The sequence below is a fragment of the Dermacentor silvarum genome, chromosome 9 (genome assembly GCF_013339745.2).
Source record: "Dermacentor silvarum isolate Dsil-2018 chromosome 9, BIME_Dsil_1.4, whole genome shotgun sequence".
NCBI classification, from domain to species: Eukaryota; Metazoa; Arthropoda; class Arachnida; order Ixodida; family Ixodidae; genus Dermacentor; species Dermacentor silvarum.
Window position 1 is genome coordinate 88,785,527 of NC_051162.1, and position 20,360 is coordinate 88,805,886.

A 20,360-nucleotide genomic window follows, 5' to 3' on the forward strand; every position below is an offset into this window, starting at 1 on the left:
CGCCCTTGTTGATCTTCTCATGATGGGAATCAACAGGCACACCTCGTTTAGAAGTGTGCTCGCCACTGCGCTTGTCGGTGGGATTTTGCCGCAGAAGTCGCATTATAACCAGTATTTCATCTCGTGCATCTGCCTTGTGAGTGGTATGCGTATACATGGCGTTCTATGGGAGGGTAAACGGGAGTCAAAAAAGGCAGCATTGTATTCTGCACTATGAACGGTTATGTTAAAGTGGTCTAAGCCAGTGGTCTTGTCTGATGACTCAGCGCCCAGTAGCCCGTGTAATGACTGATGGATGTCCTTGCTTTTTTGTCTTGTCGCAGCAACAGAGCCTGTCTAAGAGGCCGCGGATGCCGTTCTGCGGAATTCCGAGGTTACCCTCTTGGGACTGCTCCATGATCCAGCGCCGGCACTCTGACGTGAGTGGTTTTCCTCAGCAGTAGCAGCCAGGGCATGAGTCATTGCTCTCCTTGGCTGCAAATTACTGAGCACATTTTTCAAAACCTGTGCATGATTTCAGTCTCTTATAGGTAAGGACCCCAGATGCATCAGCAAACAAATACTCTACATCATGTATTTGCTTTAACATGACACTGCGAATTTTTTTCGTTTCGCGCTTCTGGTGCTCGGAGCTTACTGTTAATTTGGCCTCTCATTGCTAGCTGCTGGCCTCCTTGTTAGCTAAGGTAGTGGTGAGTACACTGGAAAGGTGGCGGTCCTATGTTGGATTCCCCATACGAGGGCAAATTTTTTTTATCTGTGAGGGTTGTCAAGGACCATTTATCAGTTGGATGTTCCCATTAGAGATTAATCATGCTGTACATGTTTCACTGTGGAATGCAGTTGACTGTCGGCAATGGGGTGCTATCTCTGCGTGTTGTTTGCGGTGTCTTGGCTTAGCAGGCAGTTCAATTCCAGTTCATTTGATTTTTCGTTTAGTTCAATCAAAACGGAGAACCCACTTATAACAATATTTAAGTGCCGAGAAAATCCCATTGTTATAACAGGTAATAGTTGTAACCGGGTTGCTAGAAAAAAAGCAGAGGGGACAAACATACAAGCATTTTAACTAGACAGAAAGAAGTACCGTATTTACTTGCGTAATTTGTGTACCTTTCCTTACTTTAGTGCTTCAGAAAGAGGGCGCGCAAATTATTTTTGGCACACGCACCCTGTAGTCAGATTTAATAATTAGAACCGCCAACGCGCATGAGAGCGTTCTAGTAAGCGGTTTATTTTATAATAGAAAAACATACTAAAGTTGACGTTGCATAGGCTGCTCGTTATATTGAATGCATTGTTAAAACCAGTATCATTTTAAGTGGGCTAGACTGCATGTAGTAGACTATACTGTTAATTCAATTCCAGTTCATTTCATTTTTCGTTTAGTTCAATCAAAACGGAAAATCCCAGCTAGCGCCCATACATTTATATGGACCAAAACTATCAGTATTTTGATCCTGAAATTGGCTCTTACTGGACAACCTAAACTTGACTGGCCAGCACACACTTGCCTGACCTTAATGGTGACTCTGATCATGACACAAGTGGCTGCAGCATCTGTCTTGGCAATGCTTAGGCGACAGTGAACACGTCGAATATGCATTATCTGCCATTCAAAACACAAAGTTTTGGCCTACGTTAAGCAGATTGTGAAGGAAGAGCGATTACCATTTGACGGATAAACGATTACCATATTTACCTGATTCCAGCATGTGCCTTTTTTCATTTGGGCTGAAAATTGCCAGTGTTGCGATTGACTATGAAACCATAGCTGCATTTTCAATGTTGGAAATTGGTTGTTATCAGAGCCAACATGATCATAATTGTCACCACAAGATGTTAGAAAATGTTTGCGTGTAGGTTGGCGGTAGTGTTGCGCTTAGGCATGTGTGGATAAATTGAAGGGAATAGCTATAATGTCAAATAATTTTGAAGTGAATAGTTGTGCGATTTGCATAAAACCTTGATGCAATACCCAGAAGTTGCCAAATATTAAAACGGAAAGAAACTCAAATCAAACATGAAAAAAAAAGTGTGGAGGGACCTTTCATACAGTTTAATCTCTGCATTCATGAATTCAAAGTGCTTTTATTCAGATAATTTTATGCAAAAACACAACTTGTTAGTATTACTGAGTTAGAGTTGAAAACTTGGTACCAGAGTATGTATTTCGGAATACTCAGGAATGTTTATTTTTAATAAAGTTGATGCTACAAGTCGATGACGCACGGCCTACATTTAATGAAATTTTAACCTTTTGACTGCAACAAACCTCACCACAGTCGGTGCAGTGGTTACCAAGGAAAACTGTATCTCTATCATAGGTCGGCATTGTGGGAGAATACTCACTCACATTCACACTCACTTCCACTCACACTCAAAGCACTCACTTCCACTCACACTCACAGCACTCACTCGCACTCACTTCCGCTCACACTCACTGGTGCTCACTCGCACTCATCTCCACTCAAAGGCACTCACTCGCACTCGCACTCACCTGCACTCACACTCACTCGCACTCACCTGCACTCACACTCACTGGCACTCACCTGCACTCACACTCACTGGCACTCACTCACACTCACCTGCACTCACAATCACTGGTACTCACTCGCACTCACCTGCACTCACAATCACTGGCACTCACTGGCACTCACTGGCACTCACTCGCACTCACTGGCACTCACTCGCACTCACCTGCACTCACTCGCACTCACCTGCACTCACACTCACTGGCACTCACTGGCACTCGCACTCACGCCCTTAAAATGAGTGCGAGTGATTGTGAGTGAGTGCACTCATGAGTGAGTGCGCCAACCTATGATCTCTATTCCCATGTACTTAAAAAGGAGCTCCTGAGGTGAAGCTTCCCCTTAAGACACTCATGTGACCTGTTCTTCATGTGCGAACTGAATGATCACAGCTACATCCTAGTGAAACGTTTTGCCCTAACCTCCCTTGTTTTTCTTTCCCTCCTTTTTCTTTGCCCTGGTATCCTTGCACAGGCCGGAGTCAACTCTGTCCTTCTGAACCAGTCAGGACACAGCAGGTGAGTGCTTGCCACACAAATTGTGCACATGTGAGGATACTGTTTGTTACTGGCTCTTCAAAAGCCAGTATTCGTGAAGGAAATGCAAGTCTTCAATTTACATACCTGCCAATTAACACTACTGAATTTCTCTTAAAATGTACGAATTTGGGCTCGTTCTTTGATTTTGCAAATGTTTTGCTAAGTTTTACGCAAAATTGGTTCTGTTCACGAAAAAGTTTTAAAAGTTCTTACAGCCAGGGGTGGCACAAGATTGCAGCATGTGCATAGAAACAAATTGGGATAGTACTTATGCCGCCCTTGGGTGCTCCGAGAATACGCAGTGTGCTCTGGCAGATCTACCAGGTTATTTTAAATATATAGCTCATTTAGCTGTATTTTTGAACTTGACATGCAGACTATTTTGATGAAATGTGAAAGTGACTGAGATTACCGTAATCTCGATCTCGTGCCGATTATCAACTGCTTCTTTGGCAACGGTTATATGTGATTGCAGTTACTTTTATAAATTTGTGCTCAGCTTTACCGGTTTAATCTCACTTCTGCCACAACTACTGGTATTTTAAATATATAGCTCATTTTATTGTGCGTTTGATAACCATCTTCTTAATTGTTTGTTTCTTGTATCGCGTTGATTATTGTATGTGCAATATGCTTCATAATAAATATTTGAGACGCTTCAGTGATGCTCCAGGAGCCGTATGGCATATTTTGTCATCTCCCCTGAAAACACCAATAGCTACTAAAACTAGCATTTTTTTCTGCTCCGAAAACACTTATGTGCTGCTCCAAAGTGGAATTTTCTTCTGCTCCAAAATCGGCTCCAAAATGCAAAATGTCACTCCCATCACTGGCCACACTTTTCTGGCCACTTGAAGAATAAGAGGCTCATTCTCTGCCAAAATCAATGCTTCGGACTCCCAATTATTTGGACATTTAGCGGGTCCCCATTGAATCAGAATTGGCTATCAGCAACTGTAAATCCTTTACAGGTTGAACCTTGCATAGTGTCTCTGTTTAAATATTTAACAGCATGTTTGCGTAATATGTTTCCTGGGTATTAAGTTTCTTTCTTGAGATCTCGTGGAAAATGAATTAAAGGGGTTCTGCTCTATACAAAGTTAAAAAAAAAGTTGCCTGTGGCAGATAACATAAATCTAGTCTTTGAGCAGTATTATTCAAAGAGGCGGACATTACTTGCGTGAGAAATCTATACACAAGTGACCGATAAAAAAAAAGTTCACTAATTAAATTTTTAACTGATTACTTATGGGACATTTGCAATTTACAAATTTTAGTCAGTAATTTTGCAAGGCATCTTGATTTGGAACAAATCTTGAGGATGGCACAGGTTTTGAGATATGCGTCATCACACGTGCAGTAAAAATGCACTTTTGTTCCACTTTCTTTAACGTGCCATTTTGTGCATTGAAGCACAAATATAAATGGCATGTGTATTCATCGTACACTTTGGGAATGAATATCGCGAAACTTGTCCTGAAAATTCGTTCCTAGTGTCGCCTTGCGAACTCACTGACTGTGGTTGACTGCAGTTCGTAAATGGTTATATGTGTTATAAATTAGCTAATTAAGAACACAATTAGTGAAATTTTGATTTTTAGTCGATTATGAATTCACATTTCTTTTGAATGTAATGTCTCCGCCTCTAGTAATCCAGCTCAAGGACTGAAAATTATGCTATCTGCCACAGGTGATTTTAAAAAGTTCTATATACAAGAAAGTGATTGAGGGCTAAAGTGAGTCGACGGTCTCAATCGGTAAATGTGCACTTGGCTGACGGTATGTTAAGGTAATATGTAGGGGTGTCTAATTTCAAATTGAATCGATTACGAACATTCGTGGGGCAAGAACGGGCTCTGAATATCAAATTGAATATCAGATATTTTATTACTTTTAAACAGTAAAATATAGAAAATCCAGTGTAGTCTGTTTGGAAGCGTAAGGGTTATTTACGTCATTTGATATAGATACTAAATGTAGTCCTAAATTCTACATTTCCAAGGAATCAATTTTCTAAACTTGCAAGACAAGAAGTCTCTCTGTACTTGCATAATCATTGGGAACTGTTGCATTTATAATGCGGGAATATTTTGTTGAAAGTTGTCAACTTGCAAAAGTTGCAGGACTGTTCAAAGCCAGGACGGATTTTAGACAAATTCATGTGGATATTATACTCAAACGCTACATTCTATTACAACGAAGCGAAAGCTATGGAGAAAAAGTGCGCACAGTTACGAGTGCTCCTGGAAAGAGTACCATATTCTCATCATTTTTTTAGGGTTGGGAAGAGGGCGCAATGAGCTTATTTACAACAGCAAAATGAGACAATGACCACTGATTCTTAAATTTGTCTTACTTTTCTGCTTTTATTGTCCGCGTTTAAAGAAAGCTACGCTGATTCTGTATGTTCCTATCGCTGTCAAAGAACTGCTAAACGCAGCCGAACTAATTGGTGCGGTATAAAAAGCTGCTAAAAGCTCAGCGCACCGTAGTGTTCCCTTCTACAGCATGCCTGATTATGAGATAGCGGTTCTGACATGTAAAACTTCAGTTTCTTATTTATTTTTTGTCCAGTCTTCCATCGGGGATATCGGCCTTGGTCCCAGAGAACTTGGCCAGTTCTGGAGGTGGGTCCCATTTTCCTTCTGTCCTTTTTTTTTTTTTTAGATAGTACGAAACTGTCATTGCCTCAGGGGAATCAAAGGAGCATTACTACAGAGATAAAAATTTTAACCGACAGAACTTCTATCGCACAGAGTAGTGAAAATTTTACGGATGTTAAAACTGTTTCTAAGAGTGGTCTATTTTTCTTCCTTACCTTTTTGTTCTTTAAGAAGGTTTGTCAATTTATCAGCCTGATAAGGGTGCATTTTACTCTGCGATTGTTTCTGGCCGAACATTCCTCTCTATTTTCTATCTTCTTTTTTTTATCTTAATTGTTGCCTGATCATGCACAGTTTATAAAAATGTGACGTTAGCTACCTTATTGTATATAAGTGGGTTTCTTTCCTGTAAATAACTTCCTCCCTCCCCATGTTGGTCCTGTAGCGTCGTGCAGCGACAGTGCCATTAGGCCAGGGCTGGGTTTCGAGCCACGGGCCTAGGTTGGGTTCGGGCTTCGAATGGTAGGTCTAGGCCAAGAAATCAGGCCTGTGCAGTGCTCTAGCTGGGACATTGTACTTTTTACTTCAGCTGGACTGTTCTATAATTTCATAAACCAAAAGCTTATGTTTTGATGACTTTATTGCGTGTGCAAAATTCTTGCTTGTTTTGTTGACACCTCCTGTTTGTTGACACTGCTCTCTTGAATTGCTCACGAACAGCAGACTGATGTTTATTTTCACTCTAAATTTTTCAGAGGAAGCCTTGCGGGCAAGGCTTGAGCAAGAGCTGGAGAGGAAAGAGGAAGTCATCAGGGAATTGGAAGCAAAGGTAAGGAGAGATCAGTTGAGGTTATCAGGAATTCTTGGCTGGTTGCTGGATTTGCGTGCTATGTACAGCTGATCCTCGACATAACAAAACCGAATACAGTCGCTGACTGATTTTTCGGACCTCACGGGAACCAAAAAGTAATCAGAAAAACTTGTTCACCCCCAAAAATAAAATTTATTAGTCTTAGAGTGCCATAAAACAATCTAATAATGCCCTGCCTCATACTACGCTTGGAGGTGATTTGCTGTTTCATTGCCCTGAGGTTGGAATGCAGAAATTCTTGCATTACAATTTAGATGTGCATTGAAGAACCTGAGGTATCCAAATTATTTCGTAACTCTCCCCTCTTTCCATCTCAATGAAGAGGCTGTTGTTGCGACAAGAGCATCTTGTACAGCACGCACCTCCAGACTCCTGCAGTTCAAGGGTTCTGGTGAGGCAGTATTGCTATAGAACTGATAAGATTTCGTATATCATCCCTTTCTAGCACATCGTTTATATTCATAGCACACCTCATCAGTGATTGTCATAATTTTACTGTATGTGCAGTCCACTTCCATTATTTTGACCCTGACTGGACCGACAAAACTGATCTAATTATCCGGCAGGTCGACTTAAACAAGACGCATAAACACCAAAACGCATCGCCGAATCATTTGGCAGTATTTGCCCTAGTCTAACATGCCCCCAAATCATATGTGCACCCACTTTGTATGTGTCCAAAGTATAAAACTAACGTAGAAATGACATCAATGCTCCTAAAGAAATTAGAAATCAGGCGTGTACCTGATTTCTTAGCAATAACAAATTACGGCAGAATCCATCTTGCGATGACTACCGACGGTGATGCGATTAGCATTCGGGCAATGTAGTGCTACACCGCATTTTTAAAATCGCCTTTACTTAGCATATGTAGTGGTCATTCTGACACTTTCGTTGCTTTGGTATATTCGCCATACTCTGGTATCGTCCCACTTCGCTAGCGCACTCGCTTACCGAGGTCGTCCATGAGCATGGAGGCACGACTACTGCATGACGCTGAGACAGAGACGATGATCGAATGACGTTGATGGAACATCAAAGGCAGTATGATGACAACGGCATAATGACAATGAGATATTTATTCTTAAATGATGATGATGGTGTAACGAGGACAGCGTGACGACGACAACATGACTATAATGGGATTACGACGAGTGTAATACGACGACGGTATGACAAAGCGGGAGTGACGTTTGTATGATCACGAGAGCATGAAGACGGTATGACAATGGATGGATGATGGCAACTGCTTGACAACGACGGCACAATGACGATGATGGCATAACAGCGGCACAATCATGACTAAATGACGACAGCATGATTACCGTAGAGTGGTAAGGATTCACATCAATGGATCAGCGAAGGCGACATGACGACAATGAGATTGTGTTACTTAAGTGATGATAGTAAAACGACCTGCGTGACAACGACACTGTGGCGATTGTATCAAGAAGACTCTTTGGTGATGATGGCGTGACGAGAGCCTGACGACAAAGTTGGAATGATGACAGTGGGATGATGACTGCGGTGACGCTGCAACGCCGACGTAATTATGATGATGGCATGACGATGACACAATGACGACAATGGCGAGAAACTGGCGGTGTAATCATGACCGTATGATTACGATTGGACAAATAAAGAATGATGTCGATGGAACGACAAGGCGATATGACGGCGACGGCGTGACGACAATGGGATGTTACTGACGATGGGCATGACAGTGGTATGAAAACAACAGCCGAGCGTAGGTGAGCACACGGTAACGTGATCAAGCTGGGGGCTCCTTCCTGCTCCTCTTAAGCCGGATGGGAAAGGATGGCGTGCACTGATCCGCTTACTCCGGTTCAGTCTCGGCTCCCCACGAGTCTTTCCTAATCATTCTTGCGATACATGACATTACGGTAGCTAGCAATGCATGGAACGTTCCCCTTTGTCTCTGGTTTGTTCGAAAAGCGGTGCATGGGAATGAGAGATCTTGTTCGAAATAACTGTTACGTTACATTTGGAGTATGAATTCGTGGGAGTTTTTCTCTGTTCAAATACATAGGGCTTTGCCGGAGCCAACATGGCAGTTTGAATTAAATGACTTCAAGTTATCGGGATTTCACTTAGTTTTACACACTTCTGTACTACTGTGTCTGTTTTTCAGTATTACTGCTACATTTTATAACCTGTGCAATTGTTGTTTTTTTCTCTCTCCTCTAAGATCGTGGAGAACAAGGAGGAGCAGTTGGCACTGGAGCGACGGCAGGCGGAGCTGTGCAGTTTCCTCGGACTGTCCTTGGTCGTTCTGAGGACAATTCGCTGCGACCTGCAAGCGTGAGTGTTGGCTTTTCTCGTGTCCCCATTGCAGATTCTTCGTCTGACGGGCAGTAGATGTCCAACCTGCTTAGAATAGGGTACAAGGCAGTTAGCTGTTTGACAGTTACTGTATTTTTCCGCTTATAACCCGCCACTGCGTATAGCCCGCACCCCCAATTACAACAGCCGGGAAAGAAAAAAAAAATATCCGCGCGTATAACCCGCGGTAATAACTGCATGCAAGAACGCTCAAATCTTTGCAAAAACAGTCCATTCACGGATACACCACTCGTCCACATCATCGGCCAGCGGCTCTATCCCCCCCCCCCCCTCCCTTCGGCGATGCTAATACAGATGGATTCACGCGACGGACGCCATCGCGGACAAATCAGTCACGTGACATCTGACGCAAATTGGATCACTTCGCAGGCGCAGCTAGCATTCACGCTGCAGGATAACAGTGCGGCCGGAGCAGCACTTGCATGGGCAACGGCGATTTGGCTATCAGCCGTATCGTGAAGCTCTTTGCGTGAACCGAGGGAGCGCCGCAGGAACGGGGGACGTACGAGTTCGCCAGTGCTGCGTGCATTATTTGCTATACGCAAAATGCCAACCTGTAAAAAGGAGGGGAATGCACGACCATGATGGAGGGGAGAAGGGATCTTCAACAAGCAGTGGTGGGGACAGGGTAGGATTCCCTAGGACAGGGGTTCTCAAGCATGTTCGTTCCAGGGAACCCTGCTAAGCTCCATGAAGCGCCAAGGAACCCCCCCCACCCCCATTTAACCGAATTAAAATGTCCTAATTAACCGAATGTCGAATTACCCAAGGTATCAAGAAAACAATAAATGAATGCTTACTACGTCAACAGGCTTTTATTTACTGAATTAATTAGCAAATCTTGTTTCTATTTTGCACAAGAGCAGTGCGGCACCCGCCGCGGTGGCTCAGTTAGCAAAGGCGTTTCGTGGCTGAGCACGAGGTCACGGGATCGAATCCCGGCCGCGGCGGCCGCATTTCGATGGAGGCGAAATGCAAAAACTTTTGCCCGTGTACGCGCTTGCGTTGTAGTGCATGTTAAAGAACCGCAGGTGGTCAAAATTAATCCGGAGCCCTCCACTACGGCGTACCTCACAGTCAGAACTGGTTTTGGCACGTAAAACCCTAGAAAGAAGAAGAGCAGTGCGGAAGCTGAAGTTCTCGTCATCTCATGACTTATTTGAGCTAGCAGCGGCGAAGGCCTCGCGACATTCTTCGCAGCGCGGCCGCGGCGCGCGTCTTCATCTGAGAGACACGCTTTTCACTACCGCGCGCACATCCCGATTATTTTTTCGCTAGTGAGCTGGTCGCCAACAAATTGCCCGCCCATCGCGATGTAGCCGGTGCTCTTCATCTTCGACAGCTTTGCACTGAGTCAAAGCGAAACTACTGCTTACCGCAACCGCTGCGGAGAAAACCGCGGCCGTTATCGACGAGATCATGGTCGGCGACCTTGCGGTTCAGAAGGCAGGCGGCCGACGCCATAGCCGACGCACGCACCAAGTCAAAACGAAACTACCCTTTGCTGCAACAAGTGCGCACGAAACCGCGGTCGCTATCGACGCAATCATGGATGGCGACTACGCCGCTGCGAAAGGCACGCAGCCGACCGCGCACCATCAAAACGAAACTACTATTTCCCGCAACCGCTGCTGCTGACGAAACTGTGCTGGTTATCGACGCGATCATAGATCGCGATTACGCACTTATGAAGGTACGCGGCTAGCCGCCAACGCGGTGTTACGCGCGGCGATTAACGCAAGAATAAAGGCTTTGAGGACACAATTAGGCACGAAGAGTTCCGGCGTTGCTGTCAGTCACGTATAGCGTACGATTGCCACTGAGGACCATACCAATGAGGACTGCATCGCTTCGTTTTTGGACGCTAACGCCGTTTTAGCTCTTTTGCGGCGCGCACTTGTGGTGCTCCGCGCATCAGTTTTTTTTATTCCTCCGAAGTATAACATCAGTGCGCACGCTATCGGCACCTACCCTATCTACAAACGGGAGAAATGCGCACGGTGGTAAGTTAGAGCCTCCGAGATTCAAGTGCGAAAGCTTAGACGCGCTGGCCATGGCTGCCCGTTTTCGGAGATTGGGTGGCTACAAGCTGCTTGCGGATTTATTGCGCAGTTCGCGCGTTGCCGTTACACACTGTGATGTGCTTTTTGACACTTGGGCATAGGTAATTGAGGTTCTGTGGATCAAGCGCACCTCGTGTTCGCCGTTTTCGCCACTCGGCGAGCGCAGGACCACGGAAAATTTATCAGTGGCTCGCAGAACCCCGAGCAGGGGCCTGCGGAACCCCCGGGTTCCGCGGAACCCACTTTGAGAACCCATGCCCTAGGAGATAACGAAACTAAATGGCGGAGAACTTTGCCTCAAGGTGTGGCTACACGGCCGCCGTCGCCGCGCTGCCGTGAAGCCACACCTCCAAGCAAAATTCGCGTATAACCCGCACCCCAACTTTACCACTAACGTTCTAAAATTTTTGGTATGGGTTATACGTGCGGAAATACAGTAGTTGTGGTGGCTGTGACCAGGGCTGGGCATAAAAGATAGTTTGCAATTGTATCTTGATACGATGCAAGATACTTGGGCTTGTATTTGTGATACAGATTCAAGATACCACTGCAATTATTGTATCTGATATGATACTTTTCATTTGCATCTTAAAATAATTTGATACATTCACAAATTTCTTATTATAGATCTATATAATGTAGCAGCAGCAAACGCGTATGCACAAAATGTTTGCTTGGAAATTCCTTAACTCTGGCCAACCTTGTTTCATTTGAATGAAATGTCGGTAAGTATCTCAAAACTTTTGTCTTTCTTGCTCAAAGTATAATACTTTCATTCCGAAATAATTTATTGCGGTTGCTTTAGGTCCTTAACATGAAAGCTCTTTATACGCTGCGCTGTCAGCGGTTTTTGCTTGTCGCTTGTGTAACAGATGGGAGTCGCTGCTCTGCTTGCAGACCAGCTAGCGGGTAACCATCCAATTACAAGAACGTCAATAAGAAGTCTCTGCACAATGGCGCAAATACCACTGTGGAGTTTTACCTTGTCCATAAGCGTATTACCGTTTAGACAATACCGGATGACTGGACAGGTGTTTAGCAGCAACAACGTTGATGACGACATTTATTGGCGCCCCTATTGGTAGCTCCACCAATAGGGAGGCGCAGATCTCATCGCCTGCCCTGGATGGAGGGCTCTGGTGTAAAGATAAATGAATGGCACTGCCTTTAGTTTTATTCAGGTGGCTTAGTGGCAGCAGTATCAGCTTGAGAAGCAGAGTTCAGCCAATATCTTGTATCTTTAGATACCAGTCTTGCAAGATGTAGCATGACACAGATACAAGATACCCAGAGTATCAAAGATAGTTTCTAAGATGCATGTATCTTTGATACTGCCCAGCATTGGCTGTGACTAAGTCACTTATTGGTATTGAGATGCACTTGTCACATTTCCTTTACCAATGTGGACGTGAATGCATGTGCAAGAACGCATCGGCCTGTATGGAAACTGTGCCAACGCTGGCACACCTAAGTTGTGCGCCCCACATTGCCTTATTGTACTGTCATTAAACCCTGTTCACATGATAGCACTGGAATACGGGTGACCCTTCTCATGACAGTCACGTCCAACATGAAAAAAGCTTTATATCCAATATTCATTAGAAACATGTATAGTCGAATGCGGTTCATTTGACTCCATTTAACTCGATTTTTCGGTTAATTCGATCCCGACCAGCGCTCATGCTTTACTATGGGTCCAAACTTTCATTATTTCGATCCTGTAGTTGGCCTTCGCCGGACAATTTGAACTTCTGTCTTGGTGGAGCTTAGGAGACAGTGAATGTGTTGGAACACACATCTCCTGTTAAAAATGCCCATTTTCAGCCTCCCTTAGGAATGTTTTCTAGCATTGACTGCAGCTCGCAATGTCTGATTACGTTGTTTGGCGGATCATAAAATTTACCTTTTTTTTTCCACAGAAATTGGGCCTGCGTGGTGCAGTCGGATACAAAAAACCAAACTTGCCTTCGCGGAATTTGTATGCTTTGCCGCATAACACTGGGGCATGCATTGTCCACGCAAAATGAGCCACAGTTACATAACTGCCATCTCTCCTGAATTTGTCGGAAAGGGCATAAATTTGGGCTCGTTCTACAATTTTACAAATGTTAGTCAGGTTTTGTTTTCGGAGTGCTTTAAAGGTGTTGAAGGATGGGGCAAGCAAGATTAGAGAAGGCAAAGATGCATACTAGAAAGAAATTGTTATGGTGCCTGTGCCGCCCTTTTGTGGAAATGCAAGGTGCTAAACAGAGGGCTACAGTAAAACCTCGTTAGTTCGACCCTCGTTAATTCGGAAAATCGGTTAATTTGGACTTGTCCTTTGGTCCCGGCCGGCGTATGCATTATTCAATGCAATCCAACTCTTGCTAATTCAGACTTAATTGGCCGCACATCGGTTAAGGGGGGACGTGGCTTTGAAAATCAACTTCCTGATTTCTTCATGGATTTTGATGAAAATTGGCACAAATGTTTAGAATGTCTCCCTGATACTTCCATAAAAGTTTCAGAGTGATACCTTGAGAACATTTTATTGAGCAGAATTTTTCTCTCTTGAACTTTCTGGAGGGCCTAGGGAGCTTAAAAAACATGATGGAAGGCTCGTTGAGTATTGACTGCATAGCTCAATGCGTGCTGAAGGTCGTGACAGTCTTACTTTTTTTTTTTCGCAACACCAATTTTTTAGATAGTCATTTTTCAAGTTATCTTCGCACCAAGCACACTTTCGGTGTGAACGAATAGCCATGCCATAAATTTATAAAAAGTCAAGATAAAAATGCGAGACTGTCTCGACCTGCACTGTAGTCCAAGGAACGTGACAAAAAAAACAGAATCAAAATAGGCTAAACGGTAACGAAGAAATCAGCTCCAGAAACTGAGCAGAAAGGCGAAAAAACAGTTTTGAGAAAACGGCTCTCAAAGTTGCACCTTCTCTTCAGTTCTCTAAAATGCACCAAAGTTGTAATCTTTGATGTGTTTTGTGACGTGGGGCTTCTTGGACATGTGGCCTCTGGTCTGCTGAGCCTTCGTTCTGCCTTTTTCATGTTTGTATGGCATTCTTTACTGCTGCTCTACAAAGAGCATGGTGCCTGGGTTTCAAACCAAGTGAGGTGCAGAACTATGTGGGCATAAATATACAGTAGTTCTAGTGTTGTATCTGCAGACTGCCTCATTGATAGCAGCCTCTAGTGCAGTCAGTGTGGCATTGTTTTCTTTTGGTAGAATCGACCATGTTACTGAATGAAGGCTCTCAGCAGGCTTCTGAATCATCTTCCATTGACAATGGCTATGGAGGTTAGGAGAGCCACTGATAGATAGGCAGCAATGCAGCTGCTAGGTGCTTTCCAGCCTGTACTTTTGTATCATGCCTCACTTCTGCAGCCAGGTGTCTGTGCCAGCCCAAGTGGCCTAGTGAATAGAGCTCATGATGAGGTTCTCTTTATGAATTAAAGGGGTGGTATGATAGGTATTGTTACGAGATATCGTGGCATTACGATAATAGAGTAGGCGCGCGATGTGCCAAGTCGCGGGTCCGAGGTGCCGATGTGCGAAATGCCTCGTCGCGGGTCCGCGGAATAGACGCTCGACGAGCTTAGTCGCGCAGTCCGAGGTGCCGATGCGCAAAACGCCTGGTCGCGGGTCCAAACGCTCGGTAAGCTCAATCGCGCAGTCCGAGGTGCCGACGCGCGAAATGCCTAGCCACGAGTCCGAGGAATAGACGCTCGAGGTGTCGACACTCGATGAGCGATGTGCCGACACGCGAATTGCCTAGCCGGGGGCTCGAGGAGTCGACGCTCGAGGTGCCGACGCGCGAAGTGCCTAGCCGCTGGTCCGAGGAGTCGACACTCGATGAGCGATGTGCCGACGCGCGAAATGCCTAGCCGCGGGCTCGACGAGTCGATGCTCGATTAGCTTAGTCACGCAGTCCGAGGTGCTGATGCACGAAATGCTTAGGCAAGGATCCGAGAAGTCCGCGCGCGATGTGCTTCATCGCCGAGTCGGAGACGCCTACGCGCGAAAGGCTTAGCCGCGTGTCTGAGCATTCCGTGCCCGAAGCTCGGTCGCGAAGTCCGCGTCACCGATGCTCGGAATGCTTAGCCGCGGGTCTGAGACGTCCACAAAAAGCGGAATCGGCCACGCTACTGCGATGTCCGCGTAGCGCCCGCTTTAACACTCGTCGAGATTATGAAAACTGTCCGGAGCTCGCGAGGAGACCACAACAGGCGGAGCAGATGACGCCATCACGGAGCGAGCACCGGACCAATGGCGAACCGCGCTGGAGTCACGTGGCGGGCGCGGCCAATCGGTGGCTCCGGCACGACCTTCAATCATTTGCTTTTTGTGTGCTTGTTTCTGTATGGAGGAGATAGCTGAAGCGGCAGATTTGAAGACTGAGAAATGCGCTTTCCAACGAGACCAAGATGGCGGCGCTCGGCTGCGCCGTTCCGGAGATATCGTGACTTGAAAAACGCAGTTTTTTCGCGATTTCCGCGCAATTTTTCGGCACCTTGGCTGATATAACAATTTTTTTAGAGCACTTCTACTTGGTTTTCAGTGATGATATTTCGGAATCAGATAGAATAAGAGTTACAGAAACTGAAAATGTGATTTTCAAAAAATCAATTTTTTAGCCATTTTTCGCGATGCGAAAGCCGCGTCCCCCCTTAATTTGGACAACTTTTGGAGCTCGGCGAGCAAGGAGCGCTGCAAATGTGCGACGCAAAAGAGCAAGAACGGCGCTAGCGTCCAACCGAAACGAGGCGGCGGAGTCTGCATCGCCATAGTCATCAGCGGAAATCGTACATGAATGACAGCAACGCCGGAGCGCTTCGTGCTTATTTCTGTCTTTAAAGCCTGTATTCTTGCATGTCATGATTGCATAATCGTCATCCACATTTGTGTCGATAGTGGCCGCAGTTTTCTCAGTAGCGGTTGCGGCGAACAGTAGTTTCACTTTGACTCAGTACGCGCGTCGGCCGTGTGCCTAAAAAACTGCGTGCAAGTAGATGTGCAAATAGAAAGTTACTCACATGCATCAAAATAATTAAATTTCTTGCACAAGGAACTGCATCGAAAGGAACAATACATAGGCATTTAATGAATGTTGATACAATATTGGAGTATGAGCGGTAGAAACATGTCCACTATGCATATTCGCAACTTAGTAAAGTCCCTTGTTTGAACTCTGCAAGAGTGGCATCTCGATGTTCGCGTCCGACAGACGAACCCGTTTCTTTGTCAGCACTTCGTTGGCAATGTTGAAGAGCCGTTGGCAACGTTGAAGAGCCAAAGTGCTTGATGGTACTGCCGTGCTGCACTTGAAAAAGTTGGTTCAGTCCCTCGAAGTTCTTCATCTGTGACAGCGGATAGTCAACTGGTACCAGCAGGTACCGCGACAGCTCATCCTGTTCCTCGGCTGGAAGGGTTTGGTGCCTGAACAAGAAATCTTCGGACGTGGACGAGGTGGCAGCATCGGCGCTGGCTGGTTTGGACCGCCTCTCTTCTATTTTGGAATGCGTACAAGATTGTGCCCTTGGTTTCACATCGGATTGCACCGCCCAATAACTCTTTGGACGAATCTTCTTGGAAAGAAAGGTGCGCATTAGAATCGTGTAAATACTGTAATAAATCATGGTAGGTCAGGCTGTAAAGCTTTCCGGGGCAGGCCGAAAACAGCTGTTTTCAATGGCAGGTGACGTGTGTGCAGCCCATTCACTGTACCCTAAGTGCCGCCATGTCAGACGCTGCTGCTAGTCAGCCATGCGGTCACCATTGGGGTCAAGCGTGTGTGTGATGACCAGACAAGTTTGAATTATCTGGTGAAGAATAATTAACAGCAGAACTGTTCAAGCCGGCCGTCAGTTGTGCCGCAAGGCGCAAAACATCGCTGAGTGATGTCACCTGGGCTGTCTAGCAAGCACCTTGCGGAGTGGCGTGTGCTTCGCCTCCTCTTCGTGCCATGCACATCTTGCCTTGACACTAGACGTTAAGGAGAGCATGTGTGCATGCTCTGGAGAGGGAAAGAGAAAATGAGAGAGAGAAAGATATTGTAGCAGCACCAACAAGGTAACGCGCAGAGCTGCTGCCAATGCCGCCCGTGTTTCCCTGCGTTTGCGCCAAAGGCACGTGGTGTCCATGACTGCAGCAGGCGCCTCTGGCGTCAGCTCAGCAGGTTTCAACCAGCCACGCCCCGGCAAGTGTGGAGGTGCAGCTTGGCTGTGACGTCACCGGGGAGATAAAGCTCGGAGCCGCTACAACGGCAGAACTCTCGTTGACTTTGTGGTGAATACATTTACCCTTGACATGGGACGACCAAAGAACATCCGGGCACCTAAAGAAGCCGCTCATCTTGAAGCGCGTCGCGCGGCCATGCGAGAATCTGCGCGTCGGCGACGAGCCAATTCGGAATACCGTGCCTAGCAGCACTTAGCATTTCCTAGCAAAGCTTACCCAAGCCTAGCAAAACCTGGAAGAAAAGCTAGGTCGATCACCAGCTCCGCTGTTTACTCCAGCCTTGCACCAATGGTGCAAGCTGCCCACATTTTTTTTTTTTTTCCAGGATTGAAATAACGAAAGTTTGGTTCCTTTGAAATGTATGGGTGCCAGCCGTGACGTTTGGTCAGGATTGTGTTAACTGGAGTCAGATCAACGGAAGTTTACTGTAATAAAGTTCACCGGTTATGAGGGAAAGCTATACATCACGATCGCAGGATTAGTCGCCGTGGCACCGGCGATGAGCGGGTAATCGACCCGCTTTATTAGGAACACTTGAAGACCACTTTATTATAAACTAAACTCAGCTTACTGTAGTAGTTGTTAAATTTCTTCTCAATGAATAGAAGTATGCTGTCGCATGTGCTGTGATGTCGCCTTACACAGGATCCTATTGTGCGTGCAGCGTGGTGGCACCATCTGTCGAAAGACATGCCAATTGGTAATCCTGCACAAGTAATAAATATTCCAGCAATACCCATCACACGTACAGTGAATGTTGACGTTAATGTGATTAGCAATGAAGCAGTGTAGTGACACAATGTATTGCCTGTGCCAAAACGAATCATGCATCAGGCACATGTGCAGCGAGCTCCTGTTGCGCTTCGGATGCGCTACGCCATCTAGTGATGCGGCCGCAAAGTCCGCGTGATAGATAAGATTGTCTGAATGTACAGTTAAATCTCGAGATAACGAACTTTGATATAACGAAATCCTTGACGTAACGCAGTATTTGTTTTTATAACTTCATGTCCATAGAACACCATGCGTTTTTAACCTTAATAATAAAATGTAGTGCATTTATTTGTGATTTCAATACAACTAAATTGCACTGCTGCTTCAAAGAAAGTCTTATGAAATGAATTGAAACTACCTGAGGGCACCAGTAGTCAAACTGTTGAATTACGTTCACTTGTCTGCAAACGTACATTTATAATCGTGCGCGCATAGAGCAGCCGCCGAAGCGGAGCAGCGTTTTTTCTTTTTGCCTGTGGTGAATTTAGCAGATCATGGCCTCCCCGATGTGCTGCCAGAGCTCGGAGCCCATAAGCTGTTGAGTGCAGTATCGTTCAGAGGCACTAAGGGGCACACATATTGGCATATCGTCTGTGTATCGTATCGCGCTCTCTATGCAGCGTTGTTTTGTATTCTGCACATGCCTTGCGTCAGCGCTCAATTTGGTGCTTTTGTTGTCGTGGGGCTAGTGACAAATCTGAGTAGCTGTAATGGCGGAAGGGTGTTAGTACTAAACGCAACACCTTCTTGCTCGCAGGCAAGGCTAGTACGAAAAAGAATAGCATGAATGCTACAGAGCTGGCTCTCTGTAATCTTGAATTCGAAAAAAGCTTTCCTCGACTTGCCGAAGAATGGGACAAATTTTCAGCAGAAGTAATTGGAACTAACAGACGCTTTTGCCACAGATAAGTGGTTTTGCAGAGTGCACTGGTCCTGCAAAAGATTTTGAATTCAAGGGGACGCTTTAGCTTGGGCCCAAGTTCGAAGCCGTCTATTCAAATACATCGAAAAATGCTTTTATGAGGCAACCTGTGGACCCATTTGAATGAAATTTGTTAAATCCAAGAGAGAAAGGTACGTTCTAGTGAATGTAAGAAGCAGAATTTCGATTTAGTACCTGTAATTTTTTTACAATGTTTATCGAAAATTAGTAAGTCTGAAAAAAAAAATAGAGGCACAAATTTTTAAATCCGTAACTCTGCATCAACAACAGATATGGCAGTTCTGCAAACTGCATCCGTTATAACATTTGAAGCGGAGAAGTTTGGTTTATCAATTTGTATCTTGTGAAGTTTTTACATTTACGAGCATTTTGTATTCGTTTACGAATACGAATACGAGCGTTAATATTCTCCTATTAGTGGTGCATTTGAGTCATGTATAATAGATCAATTTTGTCCTCTGCAAGTGTAATATTAGGTGCAGTTTACAGAATTGTGATATCTTCTGATTGCAGATGTTGTAAACATAATTTCATTTTTTTAAACTTTGCGATTTCCAACTTTTTTTTATTAAAGAAATTGACGGCCTTATCTGAAGTTTGCTTCAAACACTCACTAGATTTTAAATTTTCCTTTTAAATGCAACAAACTTAATCAAATTTACTGCAGTGTTTGCCGAAAAAAGCACTTTCTCCTTTCCCATGTATTTCAGAGGAAGCCTTTGAGTTAAGGTTTCTTATGAAATAGCCAACAGATTTTTAGTAGCTACCAAGTTAGGTAGATGCCGCTTTAGCAGCCACAGACCAATTAATAATGACACATTGATTTATTACAAAATATTCTTTTGGGGGTTGTATTAAAGTTCATGTTGATAACTGCAGAGCATATGCGGAACGTGCCGATCTGGCACGTCATAGTGGAAGGAGAAAAACTGGGGAGAGGCCCTGACGTGATCCTTTGCGAAGCCTCAATGATGCAAGAAGTTGTTACTCCACTATCTTATCGTGGCAGATTCCCCTCTCTTGTTTACATTTCCTGCACTGGGCTGCGCGGATGTACACACCACCAATAGATCCAATTGCGGTGTACCATCGCGATGCTGTTGCCAAAGTAATTTCGTCCTAGTATTAAGCTCTAGCTTTGAAAGGCCTTCATAATGACCTCTGCAGATTAAACCGTGAGCCCGGTCCCCACTACTTTTGTCAGCTTGTATGAAAATAAATCTATGTTCTCACTGCACTCCAAGAATGCACAGGCGATGACCGGCAGCACATTACGCACATCATGGCACATGGAACTATGGCTAGCCCATCTGCAATTTCTGAGAAGAAACATGTATGCAGGTCGTGGCATGAGGAATCGATTCGCTTTATTGAACAAGTTTTGGGAGACCACGCACCGCCATGCGACGAGCCACAGTATGCCGATGAGGAGGCCAGC

The 20,360-nt window shown here is 45.1% G+C and overlaps 1 protein-coding gene across 7 annotated transcripts in view; it reads left to right on the forward strand.

Annotated features, from left to right (window-relative positions):
* The window catches only part of LOC119465371 (inositol 1,4,5-triphosphate receptor associated 2-like), a 347,709-nt gene that overhangs the window by 164,203 nt on the left and 163,146 nt on the right, over positions 1 to 20,360 (forward strand). For all 7 annotated transcript variants that reach the window (XM_049656273.1, XM_049656274.1, XM_049656278.1 and 4 more), the window contains 5 exons: positions 324 to 419; positions 3,009 to 3,052; positions 5,648 to 5,700; positions 6,432 to 6,505; positions 8,757 to 8,869. In XM_049656273.1, the coding sequence (XP_049512230.1) occupies positions 324 to 419; positions 3,009 to 3,052; positions 5,648 to 5,700; positions 6,432 to 6,505; positions 8,757 to 8,869 (380 nt within the window). The remainder of the gene's footprint in view (positions 1 to 323; positions 420 to 3,008; positions 3,053 to 5,647; positions 5,701 to 6,431; positions 6,506 to 8,756; positions 8,870 to 20,360) is intronic.